General features: G+C 46.6%; 1 protein-coding gene across 1 annotated transcript in view; it reads right to left on the bottom strand.

Annotated features, from left to right (window-relative positions):
- The window catches only part of ADGB (androglobin), a 110880-nt gene extending 98797 nt beyond the window's left edge, over window positions 1-12083 (bottom strand). The window contains exons 1-4 of the mRNA XM_064158188.1: window positions 11830-12083; window positions 6305-6455; window positions 2125-2217; window positions 167-238 (exon numbers count right to left, since the gene is read on the bottom strand). Of these exons, the coding sequence (XP_064014258.1) occupies window positions 167-238; window positions 2125-2217; window positions 6305-6455; window positions 11830-12083 (570 nt within the window). The remainder of the gene's footprint in view (window positions 1-166; window positions 239-2124; window positions 2218-6304; window positions 6456-11829) is intronic.
- Window positions 12084-13657: the final 1574 nt, after the last annotated feature.

The raw sequence follows: 13657 nt of genomic DNA, 5'->3' as shown, positions 1-13657 counted from the left end.
TATACTAATTTAGGTGACCTATTGCCATTTTGTTCCCATCATTCTTGTTTTCCTTGCAATTTACTTCTTCATATTAGAAATATGGAGTGCAACCAATTAAAAAAAATCAAAGAGTTAAAAAGCAAGAAAAAAAACTTGAAAGGTAGAGGAATGTATTTTTACTTACCTCACTACGAAATATATGCTCATTTGCTGAAACAAGGTCAAATGAGGTTTCATTCTGGACCACCACAGGAATCTAGAAAGAAGTAGTTAAGTTCATTAAAAAGAACCTTTTTAGGCTCTCAGGGAGTGACAGGACTGGGGGGAATGGAGCAAAGCTGGAAATGAGGAGGTTCAGACTGGCCGTGAGGAGGAAGTTGTTGAGCATGAGAGTGGTGAGAGGCTGGACTGGGTTGCCCAGGGAGGTGCTTGAGGCCCCATGGCTGGAGGTGTTTAAGGCCAGGCTGGCTGAGGCTGTGGGCAGCCTGCTCTAGGGTAGGGTGTCTCTACCCATGGCAGAGGGGTTGGAACTAGATGATGCTTGTGGTCCCTTCCAACGCTGACTCATTCTCTGATTCTTTGCTTACCACACTAACCAGGCTTGTTTATGCCTTCTTTTATAGTTACCAATAGATTAGGTAGCACATTTCATCTTAAGAGCCTTTCATCACTTCAGATTTCCATTAATCTTTAACAATTTACAACATTTGTAGTAATCAGTGGTTTGGTTCCAAGATACGTTGGACCAAACAAAAGAAGCATCAAAGTTTTAAGCAGGTCTTAAAGAAAAACAAATGCTTTTCTTCATAGTGCTTTAAGAATAGATGTTAAAAGCTATTTTTTTCATACAGATATGTGTCTCCACAGCTTTCTGGGCTGCCAACACTCTTGCCCTCATCTTTCAGATACCTCTACTCAGTTTATGCATTTTGGCAGTGTTTGTCATCCAATCTTTTGGTCTTGTCAATTACTCTCCTGACCTGCTCCTCTCCTAGTTCCATTAAAAAAAAATAAACTTGGACCTGTTTAGTGTCTAGCTAATAAAAAAATAGATCTGACAAGCTGACAAAAGGAAAACTGACAAGCCTGAACAAGCTGGAAGGGTGGCCAAAGTGTTTTAAAGCTTCAGTATTCCATCTGAAACAAAAATGGTTTAACACTTAGATTAGCAACAGCACTGGAGAACACTAACCTTTTTAATGGTTGGCTGGTTATTTTCTTTGCAATTACCTTTAAAAATAAGCTGAATAAGAGCACTGCATCGTTTTAAAACGTTATGGTTACTTCCCAGAACAGTACTGTCAAAGATGTGGACATGTTCTGTATGTACACTAGAGAAATACAATAGCTGAAGTGACACAAAGTGCTGTATTTCTGGGCAAGCTAATTCAGAGGTTTAGGACAGATACTTCAGGGAAGCCTTAGCTGGAACAAACACAACTTGTTTTGCCATGACACTGAGTTTTAAGGGAGAATACGGGAACACAAAGAAAACCAAAAAGACCTCTGTCCAAGTGTCTTCTAAATCAATGTGGAGCCAAAAGACTTAGGAGGATACAATATGATGATATTCTTTAGCACCAGGGGGTGCTGGCCCATGTGATCCTGGTAAGAAAAGCACATAGACTCAGTCAAACATCATTTTCATGTTGTTCACTGAAAGGCTGTTCACATAAGAACTTGCTGCTGCAGTCAGATAAAGGCAAGAGGACACAAGTTGTGCAGTTGCTGGTAACAAGTAGGAACTGCCTGCAGGCTCCTCTATGACAGCAAGATGCCTGAGTTTCTCCAGCAACCCTGGATTACACACAGCACCATACAGACCCAAAGACTGGATGAGGCACTTGGTGCCATGGTCTAGTTGACTGGCTAGGGCTGGGTGCTAGGTTGGACTGGATGATCTTGGAGGTCTCTTCCAACCTGGTTGATTCTGTCATTCTATGACCTCAAGGCCAAACTGTGCATGCAGCACAGGTTAGCTGCTGTATGCATCACTGACTCCTCAAAAAAATTTCTTGGGACAGGATTACTATGCATGGTGAGGTTTCATCCATTGAACTCATTTCTTCTGCTAATGTTACACTACTTGGGACATAGGTAGGCAAGTAGCATCTTTGCATGATGATCTTACTTGTTTCTTACCTTAGTTGTTAAAAACTCATGTGGACGTTTCCATGAATGCACCTTCAATGACTTTGGCAACTCAATTTTCCCTTCAGGATCATCAAAGACAGGCTACATAATACACACATGGACAGAAATGGAACAGTTTAAATTAAGCACAGTATTGTATCTTCCACACAATTTATAATCACATATTGTTTATGAGATAATCATGAAGAGGTTCCACCTCAACACAAGGGGGAACTTCTTTACTGTAAGGGTCACAGAGCACTGGCACAGGCTCCCCAGAGAGGTTGTGGAGTCTCCTCCTTCTCTGGGGACTTTCAAGGCCTGTCTGGATGTGTTCCTCTGTGATCTGTGCTAGATTGTGTGGTCCTGCTCTGGCAGAGGGGGGTTGGACTCGATGATCTCCTTAAGTCCCTTCCAACCCCTAACATCCTGTGAGCCTGTGATAACCAAGTGAAAAAACAGTGCAAAAAGGAACTACTAGTGTCTGTAACTGAACCAAAACAGGGCAAAGCCCAAAATGAAGATTCAGCACAAAAGCTGCTTCTGTTGTTTAAGAAGCCTGTGTGGTCTGCATTGTCTAAATATGACTCTATGAAATGGCTTCATTGTTTTCCACCTTTCAGAAAAAAAACTCACAGAAAGCTGGTGAAGCTTCAAAATCAAGCTTCAACCAAGCTGCTTCTAAGTACTCTAACTCAATTCTAAATTGAAGACTGAAAACAAGTATCTAAAGCAGCATAAAGGATGACCCTGGGAACTACAGACCAGTCAGTCTAACTCTGTGCCTGGCAAGGTCATGGAGAAGATCCTCCTGAAGGCTCTAAGGCAAATGGAAAACAAAGCAGAGGTGATTGGTGGTACCCAGCAACAGCTGCACCAAGGGTAAATCCTGCCTGACATATTTAATGGCTTTTGATGATGAAGTCACAGCAACAGTGAACAAGGGAAGGGCAACTGACATCATCTACCTGGACATGAGTAAGGCATCTGACTCTGTCCCACATGACATCCTGGTCACCAAACTGGAAACACACAGACCGGATAGGTAGAGCACTGCTGGGTATGGAATTGGGTGGGGGCACACAGAGAGTGGCGATCAAGGGCACAATGTCCACCTGGAGACCAGTGCCAAGTGGTGTCCCTCAGGGGTCAGTGCTGGCACCAGTGCTGTTTAACATCTTTGTCAGTGATACGGACAGAGGAATCAGTGCACCCTCAGCAAGTGTGCAGGTGGCACCAAGCTGTGTGGCACAGTCGACCTGATAGAGGATGGGGATTCAGCCAGAGGAACCTGGACAGGCTGCAGAGGTGTGCCCAGGCCAACCTCATGACATTCAAAAAGGCCAAGTGTAAGGTCCTGCACCTGGGTGGGTGCCATCCCAAGCACAACTCCAGGCTGGATGGGGAGTGGCTGAGAGCAGCCCTGAAGAAAAGGACCTGAGTGTCTAGAGTGATGAAATGCTCAACATGAGCCTGCAGTGTAAGTGCAGCCCAGACAGCAACCCTGTGCTGGGCTGCAGCAAGAGCAGTGTGGCCAGCAGGGCACGGGAGGGGATTCTGCCCCTTTACTCTGCTCTCCCCAGACCCCACCTGGACTACTGTGTGCGGTTCTGGAACCCCAACACAAGAAGGACATGGAAGTGTCGGAGCCAGTCCAGAGTAGGCCATGAAGATGCTCAGAAGGCTGCAGTAGCTCTGCTATGAGGTCAGGCTGAGAGAGTTAGGGCTCTGCAGCGTGAAGAAGAGAAGGCTTTGAGGAGACCTTGGAGTGGCCTTCCAATATCTGAAGAAGACCTACAGGAAGACTGAGGAGGGACTATTGACAAGGTCTTGTAATGACAGGACAAAGGTTAATAGGTTTAGACTGGCAGAGGGGAGATTTAAACTAGATGTTAGGAAAGGGTTCTGTCCAGTGAGTGTGGTAAGACACTGGACAGGTTGCCCAGGGAGGTTGTGGCTGCTCCCTACCTGGAGGTTGTTCAAGGCCAGGTTGGATGAGGCCTTGAGCAACCTGTTCTAGTGGGAGGTGTCCCTGCCTATGTCAGGGTGTTGGAACTGAATGATCCTTGAGGTCCCTTCCAACCTAAACCATTCTGTGATTCTATAATTTAGACACAGAGCAGGTTCCACACAGTTAACACTGCTATAGAAACCAGAGAGCTATAATTATACAGCAGAGTGAATTAGCCCATTAAAAGGAGCCTCAAATACTTTTCAAATTCTCATTTCAAAAGTGTTACTTATCTGCTGTGTGAACAGAAGGTGTCAGGATCTATGATATATTTTTACTTAATAGTACAATGTAGGGTGAAGAGATGCTTCTGCTCGTGTGGACTCTGAAATTAATCAGATACATGCTTAATGCCTTTTATTTGTGCCTGGAATTTTAAATAGCTTTTAGGCATATATTTATATATATATATATGTTATTTATATATATATTTCTGTGTGCTTTACAGTCCATGATATCTACAAACCAAACAAGAGAAATACTTTCTGGGTAGGAAAAAATATGATATTTTGAGTATATACTGATGCAAGCAAGACAAAAGCTTTACAAAAATATACAACTGGGGAAAAAAAAAAAAAACAACTAACCCAAAAACAAACAACAAAACCCAAAAATTCTAAAATAGCATTTTCCATGCATGCAAATGCATGGTCCCCTTGGTGTCTTCTGCCAGGCAGCCAGCAGCAAAACAACCCCACCTGGCTACAGCCTCCCATCAGGTAGTTGTAGGCAGCAATGAGGTCTGCCCTGAGCCTCCTCTTCTCCAGGCTGCACACCCCCAGCTGGGCTGTGCTCCAGGCCCCTCACCAGCTTCGTTGCCCTTCTCTGGACACATTCCAGTATCTCGACATCTCTCTTGAATTGAGGAGCCCAGAACTGGACACAGCACACAAGGGGTGGCCTGAGCAGTGCAGAGTACAGGGCCAGAATAACCTCCCTTGTCCTCCTGGCCACACTGTTTCTGATGCAGGCCAGGATGCCATTGGCTCTCCTGGCCACCTGGGCACACTGCTGGCTCATCTTCAGCTACTATCTACCACTATTCCCAGGTCCCTCTCTTCCTGGCTGCTCTCAGCCACTCTGTCCCCAGCCTGTAGTGCTGCTTGCAGTTGCTGTGGCCAAAGTGCAGAACCCTGCACCTGGCCTTGTTCAGTCTCATCCCACTGGCCTCTGCCCACCCATCCAGCCTGGCAAGGTCCCTCTGCAGGGCTCTCCTACCCTCCAACAGCTCCACACCTGCTCCTAGCTGGGTGTCACCTGCAAACTCACTGCTATTGAACAGGACAGATCGAGTCCAACCTCCCTGCCAAGGCAGGATCCCCAAGGGTAATTCGGCTAGGCAGATTTTGAAAGTCTCCAGAGAAGCAGACTTCACAACCTCTCTGGGCAGCCTGTTCCAGTGCTCTGTCACCCTCACTGTGAAGAAATTTCTCCTCATGTTGAGGTGAAATCTTCTATGTTCAAGGTTTTACCCACTGCTCCTTGTCTTATTGATGTGGACTACTGAGAAGACATTCATCCCATCCACTTGATACTCATCCCTCAGATATTTATAGACACTGATGAGATCTCTTCTCAGTCTTCTTCAGACTAAAGAGATCTCTCAGTGTCTCTCCATTGGCAAGGTGCTCAAGATCCCCAGTCATCTTTATGGCTCTCTGCTGGACTCTCTCCAGCAGGTCCCTACCTCTCTTGAAATAGCAAGGCCAAAACTGGACGCAGTATTCCAGATGTGGTCTCACCAAGGCAGAGTAGAAGGGGAGAAGAACCTCCCTAGACCTACTGGACACATTTTTCCTGATGCACCCCAAGATGCCATTGGCTCTCTTGGTCACAAGGGCACATTGCTGTCCCATGCAGAACGTGCTGTCCACCAGGACTCCAAGGTCTTTGTCCACAGAGCTGCTTTCCAGCAGGGCAGTCCCCAACCTGTACTGGTGCCCCAGATGCAGGATCCTGCCCTTGCTCTTATTGTCCTTGATATGGTTAGGCTTTGTCCAGCACTCCAGCCTGTCCAGCTCTCATTGGATGGCTGCACAGCCTGACAGGGTGTCAGTAAACCCCCCTCCAGTTTTGTATCATCAGCAAAATTAATTCTACTTTAGTAGAAATACTCTACTAAACACAGGCACAAAAGCCCAAAACTAGAAATACATATGTGTATGTCATACAACTTACTGAAATGGGACTTTTCCCAGGCTTTTCTTTCTCTTTCCCAACTTTTCCAGTATCCCATTTTTCTGCATTGATATCTCCTTCATTCCATTCTGGCCAAATAGGAAATCTCCCCTTCTCATTGGAAGCACCTAAATTCAAAGGTACAATTGTCCTGGGAAACCAACAGAGGAATGGATAAAAAAGGAATAGTCCATTAGACAAGGGGAGCAGGAAGATTTTCAGCCCAGAAAATATTATTCTAATTAACCTACTGGAATAAAGTGGCAGTGACAGTAACTCAAATAACATTTTGTGACTAAGGTGGGCATGCCTATAACAGAAGTGCACGATAGCATTATCAGTATAATCACAGAATGGGTTGGGTTGGAAGGGACCTTAAAGATCATCTAGTTTGTGGTGGTTTAGAACGGACATTCTGGCCTAGTTCTTCATTATAAGCAAGAAATAGGAACTTTATGGACATATTTGGACAGTGAGGGTGATGGAGCACTGGAAGAGGCTGCCCAGAGAGGTTCTCTGGAAACTTTCAAAACCTGCCTGGATGCATTCCTGTGTGGACTACCCTAGGTAATGCCCTAGGTAATGCTGCTTACAGCAGCGGGGTTGGACTTGATCTCTGGAGGTCCCTTCCGACCTCCAACATTCTGTGATTTTGTGATATATGTCCAGATGTTGAGATACTGGAATGTGTTCAGAGAAGGGTGACAAAGCTGGTGAGAGGCCTGGAAAATAGCCCTGTGAGGAGAGGCTGAGGGAGCTGGGGGTGTGCAGCCTGCAGAAGAGGAGGCTCAGGGCAGACCTCGTTGCTGTCTACAACTCCCTGAAGGGAGGCTGTAGCCAGGTGGGGTTGGGCTCTGCTGCCAGGCAACAAGCAACAGAAGAAGGGGACACAGTCTCAAGTTGTGCCAGGGGAGGTCTAAGCTGGATGTTAGGAGGAAGCTCCTGCCAGAGAGAGTGATTGGCATTGGAATGGGCTGCCCAGGGAGGTGGTGGAGTCGCTGTAGCTGGAGGTGTTCAAGCAAGGCCTGGATGGGGCAGTTAGTGCCATGGTCTAGTTGATAGGACAGGGCTGGGTGCTAGGTTGAACTGGATGATCTTGGAGGTCTCTTCCAACCTGGTTGATTCTATGATTCTTTATTTCTGGACATGTTTGAAACAACAGAGGAGCATTTCTGATGTAAATTTGGTGCCTTTGTAGGAGACTGAAAAAAACTTGACCCTATTTCTCCAAAGTATTTCTTGATAGCCCTGGTAATAAATGAGTAAAAATATTGGCATCTTTAAGCAAATAGCTTTTACCTGAGGTATTACATTTGCTTATGAATAAAGATGTAGTGTTTCAGGTGTGGAAAGAAGAGGCAAGATTGGGGTAAGAGGTTGGATGTGATGATCTCAAAGGTCTTTTCCAACCTTTTAAATTCTGTGATTCTATGAATAAAAGGTAGATAAAATAGGGGATATCCTCATATCCTGTGATCCTGTGAACAGAATCCAAGGGCATTTCCCTCCTCCTTCTTTCCCCTGATTCAAGCCACATGGTTCTCTGTTCTCTAGCATGCCAGCCCTAACATTCACAACTCAATTCAACTCATTAACCCACCTGAAGGCTTTCCTCTTATTTTTTTCCCCTCACCATCTAACTTTTTTTAAACAACCAAAAGGAGCTTGCCATGGAGAAAAAAGACATACTGGGGAAAACCACTCTCATTTCTGGGCACCTGTTTGCTGCTAGACTAGCCAGCTCTGTCTCCAGTAAGATTCATTCTCATAGATTCAACCAGGTTGGAAGAGACCTCCAAGTTCATCCAGCCCAACCTGTCACTCAGCCAATCAACTAGACCATGGCACTAAGTGCCTCACTCATTCTCCTTCAAACATGCTCTGTGAAGAAGTCACTTAACTTTTACCCTAACCTTTTCAGAAGTCAAAAGCAAAAGGCCTTTTTGAGGATCTTATTCATGGAGAAAAATTATTTTAAACTCTAATCACTGAAATGGCTTTTTAAAAGTAGCCTCTGAATATCTAGGAAGCCCACAGCAGAAATCATGGCAACACTGAAGTTCAGAAGAATCTGGAAAGGATATGAGAACATTTGACCAAGTATCAGTTACTCTGTGGCAAAATTATTTATTCTTTTTCTTCATACTTAGTGCCATTCTTCAGAAGAGAAATGAACAGAATGAGTCATGATCAGACTACCTAATAAGCAGCTAAGGCAGCAGAGCTTTCTCCTTATTACTAATATAGTCATCAGCATCAGCAACTACAAATTAAACCCCGAATATGTATGTGTCATAACTTACAACTAATCTTATCTCAGAAACTTACCTAAAGAACTCTCTGCAGAAGAAAAATATACTACCTGAAATGCTCAGAGATGCCATGTTTGGGGGGAGACTCAAGCCATGGATGCAGGTCAGCTAGGCTGAACAGAATAAGTAACTGCAAAGCACCTAAGCTGTAGTGCTAGCTGCTTGCAAAACCTGTAACAACAGGTTTTGGTCACTGCGATCCTACTGGAGTAGGATTTCTTGCACACAAAATAAAAGCACAGAGTGCACACTGTGTAAAGCAAGATAAAAAATGATAGAAAGAAAATATGACTCCCAACTATTATTTTTAAAAGGCATTATTAGTTTTAAAGGAGTCTGTAATTTGGATCACAACTTTCAAGTGTAATATTCTAATTTCTAAATATAGCTGAGATGCTTGTAGCTGTCAGACAAACTGCTAATTGGCTTCAGTAATGTGCCAAGAATGAGGCTATTTCAAACGTGGGCACATTCACTGAGACAGAGTGGTTACCTAAGCCTCCCATTTTGCCTTTCCAGCTCCTGAAAGTCCACGTGTTTTCTTAGTTTTATTTGCCTGCATATTAATGGGAGGTGAGATCACAGAATCACAGAATGGGAAGAGTTAGAAGGCATCTCTGGAGATCATCTAGTTCAATCTCCCTGCCAAAGCAGGTTTATCTACAGGAGGCTGCACAAGACAGCATCCAGGCAAGGTTTGAATGATTCCGGAGATGGAGACTCCAAAGCCTCTCTGGGCAGCCTGTTTCAGTGCTCTACCACCCTCAAAGTAAAGAAGCTCCTCCTCATAGAATCATATAATCATGGTAGGGTTTTGAGAAGAACTCTAGATATCATAGAATTGTAGAATCAACCAGGTTGGAAAAGACCTCCAAGATCATCCAGTCCAACCTAGCACTCAGCCCTGTTCAATCAACTAGACCATGGCACTAAGTGCCAGAAATTAATCTGTTCAGTCTATATTCTCTAAAGCACTACTGTAGTCTAAACCTTAAGAATACTTACCTGAGGAACACATGAAGGTAGTGGATAAAACCTCAGTTGTAAATGTTGGCTGAATCTTTATCCTAGGCATATGAGACTTCAAGTATGAATTAGCAATGATGCTCATATTTTAGTTCTTACTATTCTAGCCTTCAATCTTAATAGCAAACATTAGGTAATCCTAGGCTTTAGTGCAGCGACTCCCTACCCAGTAGCAGTTGAGCAACTCACTACACAATAGCAGTCCAGCAACCTGCTGCTCATTTCAATCAATCAGGCACACAAATAAAATCAAATCACTTCTTCCAGCCAGTTCAGGCTCCAGGCTCTCTTTGCAGGTTCTTATGGATCCATCAGCAGTAAATACTGCTTTTAGCTACTACTCTTCCTAAAAAGGACTTCAGCAATCACTCTGATCTTCCCCTTCACATAGGTGAACTACCTCTGTGCCACAACTATCCCTGAATCATTTGCTTCTCTTGGCCCTGACTCCTCATTTTGTCCCTAATAATCCAAATCACAATTGAGATAAATGCTGATGACTAAGATTTAATTCAGAAGACTGTGCCTGATGGTATAGAGCTTCATCAAATTAATTTTAAAGGCATTTTAATTCATTATCCATTCTTACTAGCCAGAGTAACTTTCAGTGCTGACAAAGACATCAGTTCCTATTCACTACAGCTGGTGAAAACTGGGGAAGATCAGATTCTCAGTAGCCTCTAATGGTGCAATTAAGAAAAGCTCTAAGGACAGCAGTTCTTTTGAGCTCTTCAGCTTGTCATCTCCAGCAACTGCCTAGCTTCTGAAGCGAACTGCTACCTAATTAGAAAGCAGTAAGAGAGACCCAGTGGAGCATCCTGCAGAAACCCACACGAGTCCAAAGGAATTTTCCTTCCTTCCTATGCTCTTGAGGTGTTACTCCAGCATCACAAAATAACCATTTTCCACAGTGCAGATGTACTGTTCTGACTGTTGCAAGCATTTACAGTAGGAGGTAAAAAAACCCAAACAAATAAACAAAACTTAAAAAAAAAGGAAAGTCTGATCTCACTAAAAATCAAGCAAAGTAATTTCAAGGTCATCAAAAATATACTGCCCAGCATCTGTAGATGAGTCTCAGAGGGCATCTCAATTAACTCTTAGCTACAAGACCTGAAAATGGACCACTGTAACTCTTGGTAGTAAGCACTGACAGACCTCTTTCAGAATTACTTTTTTAACAAGTTATTTCTAAAAGGCATTGACCTTTTTTTCCTCTTTTTAACCCCACTGAGCATTTCAGCCACTAAAGATATATAAACCCAAGTAGAATTTACTATCAGAAAGAAAATATTAGGCAAGAGACAAAATAATTTTTTTGCATTTTTCTCCCTGCAACTGCAAGTTGCATTCAAAAATAAAACAGAGATCCTCAGGAAAAAAAAACTTATTTGTGATCATCACAAAATACTAAACTTTCAAGGCAACATTTTGTCAGGCAGCTTGCAAACAAGCTTTCCTCTTTCAGACACAGAAACAGAATCACAGAATCAACCAGGTTGGAAGAGACCTCCAAGATCATCCAGACCAACCTAGCACCCAGCCCTAGCCAGACAACCAGACCATGGCACAAAGTGCCTCAGCCAGGCTTTGCTTGAACACCTCCAGGGATGGTGCCTCCACCTCCCTGGGCAGCCCATTCCAATGCCAATCACTCTCTCTGCCAACAACTTCCTCCTAACATCCAGCCTAGACCTCCCCCACCACAACTGGAGACTGTGTCTCCTTCTTCTATTGCTGCTTGCCTGGCAGAAGAGCCCAACCCCACCTGGCTACAGCCTCCCTTCAGGTAGTTGTAGACAGCAATGAGGTCTGCCCTGAGCCTCCTCTTCTGCAGGCTGCACACCCCCAGCTCCCTCAGCCTCTCCTCATGGGGTTTGTGTTCCAGGTCCCTCACCAGCTTTGTTGCCCTTCTCTGGACACCTTCCAGCACCTCAACATCTCTCTTGAATTGAGGAGCCCAGAACTGGACACAGCACTCAAGGTGTGGCCTGACCAGTGCTGAGTACAGGGGCTGAGTAACCTCCCTTGTCCTACTGGCCACACTGTTCCTGAGCCAGGCCAGGATGCCATTGGCTCTCCTGCCCACCTGGGCACACTGCTGGCTCAAAAAACAACAACGAACCCCCCACATCTTATCCACTGAAACCATTTTTAACGAAGCCTGCGCTCGAGCAAGTCAGGTACTTGCATGCACAGCACTTGGAGCAAGCAGCTGTGTCGAGCCAGCGCCAGTAACGACAGGGGGGGCCCTGGGTGGCAGGGGACCGCCCAGCCCAACCCCGTCCGCCCGAACAGCCGCCCGGGCCCGCGCAGTGGCGGGCGAACGGCCGAGACGCCCTGGGACATGTTTCAAGGCGGCCGAGGGGTTGGCTCGCCCCGGCCAGGCACCCAGGGCTGTTCCCCTGGCCCAGCCGCCTAGACCCTGGTGGGCGGCCCATGGCCGGCAGCCCTCGCCTGCGTCCTTCCTCCTTCCCTCCCAGGGCTCTTACTCTTTGGCGACGGCTCCCAGCAGCGCGGAGCTGTTACGGCTGCCGAACCGCTTGCTCGCCTTGGAGGCCATGGCCCCGGCTCCCGCCGCGTCCGCCGCGTTGCCAGGGGACCCGGCCCACAGGAGGTGGAGGCTCCAAGGCCGCCCCGCGGCCAGGCGGCCCCCAATGAGCACCGGCCCTGGCGGGAGGGAGGGAGGGAGGGAGGGCCGGCAGGAGGCCGCCAGCAGGTGCCACCCGCCGCACAGGCGGCCAGGAGCGCGGGCTGCCCGTCCCGAATCCACAGCGCCGGCTGCCCGTCCCGACACAAAAGCGCCTTCGCAGAGAGCTGCCTGGCTTGGTAGGCGACCAAACGCTGCTTTCGGAGCTCCTACGGCAGCTCCAAGGATCCTGCCCAAGATACCGACTGAAGAAAGAAATCGAAAGAGACTTAACGATGCATTTCGGTCACAAACACGATCACTGCATGCTCGTATTGCTGCTGAACATGTGAGGGGCAAAGTATCTGTTGAAACAGCAGCAATGTTTTGTGCCTTTTTCATTCCAGTTCGTACAAAACGTGAGAGGAGGAAGCAAAAAAGAATCAGTTCTGCAAGGAGCGGCTCTTAGAGCTGAAACGTGCAAGCATTTTCTCATCTCAAAATCATAGAAACACATCATAGAAACAGTCAGGTTGGAAGAGACCTCCAAGATCATCCAGCCCAACCTAGCACCCAGCCCTGGCCAATCAACCAGACCATGGCACTAAGTGCCTCAGCCAGGCTTTGCTTGAAGACCCCCAGGGACGGTGCCTCCACCACCTCCCTGGGCAGCCCATTCCAATGCCAATCACTCTTGCTGTGAAGAACTTCTTCCTAACATCCAGCCTATACCTACCCTGGCACAACTTGAGACTGTGTCCCCTTGTTCTGTTGCTGGTGACCTGGGAGAAGAGGCCACCCCCCACCTGGCTACAATGTCCCTTCAGGTAGTTGTAGACAGTAATAAGGTCACTCCTGAGCCTCCTCTTCTCCAGGCTAAACAGGCCCAGCTCCCTCAACCTCTCCTCATAGGGTTTGTGTTCCAGGCCCTTCACCAGCTTTGTCGCCCTCCTGTGGACACCTTCCAGCACCTCAACATCTCTCTTGAATTGAGGAGCCCAGAACTGGACACAGCACTCAAGGTGTGGCCTGACCAGTGCTGAGTACAGGGACAGAATAACCTCCCTTGTCCTGCTGGCCACACTGCTCCTGATGCAGGCCAGGATGCCATTGGCTCTCTTGCCCACCTGGGCACACTGCTGGCTCATCTTCAGCCTACTATCTATCAGTACCCCCAGGTCCCTTTCCTCCTGGCTGCTTTCAGCCACTCTGTCCCCAGCCTGTAGTGCTGCTTGGGGTTGTTGTGGCCAAAGTGCAGAACCCTGCACTTGGCCTTGTTCAGTCTCATCCCATTGGCCTCTGCCCACCCATCCAGCCTGTCCAGGTCCCTCTGCAGGGCTCTCCTACCTTCCAACAGATCCACAGCTGCTCCTAGCTTGGTGTCAA

This window comes from Pogoniulus pusillus, chromosome 18 (assembly GCF_015220805.1).
Source record: "Pogoniulus pusillus isolate bPogPus1 chromosome 18, bPogPus1.pri, whole genome shotgun sequence".
NCBI lineage: Eukaryota > Metazoa > Chordata > Aves > Piciformes > Lybiidae > Pogoniulus > Pogoniulus pusillus.
Note: the sequence above shows the minus strand (reverse complement) of the source record. Positions and strands in the feature narration are given on the sequence as shown.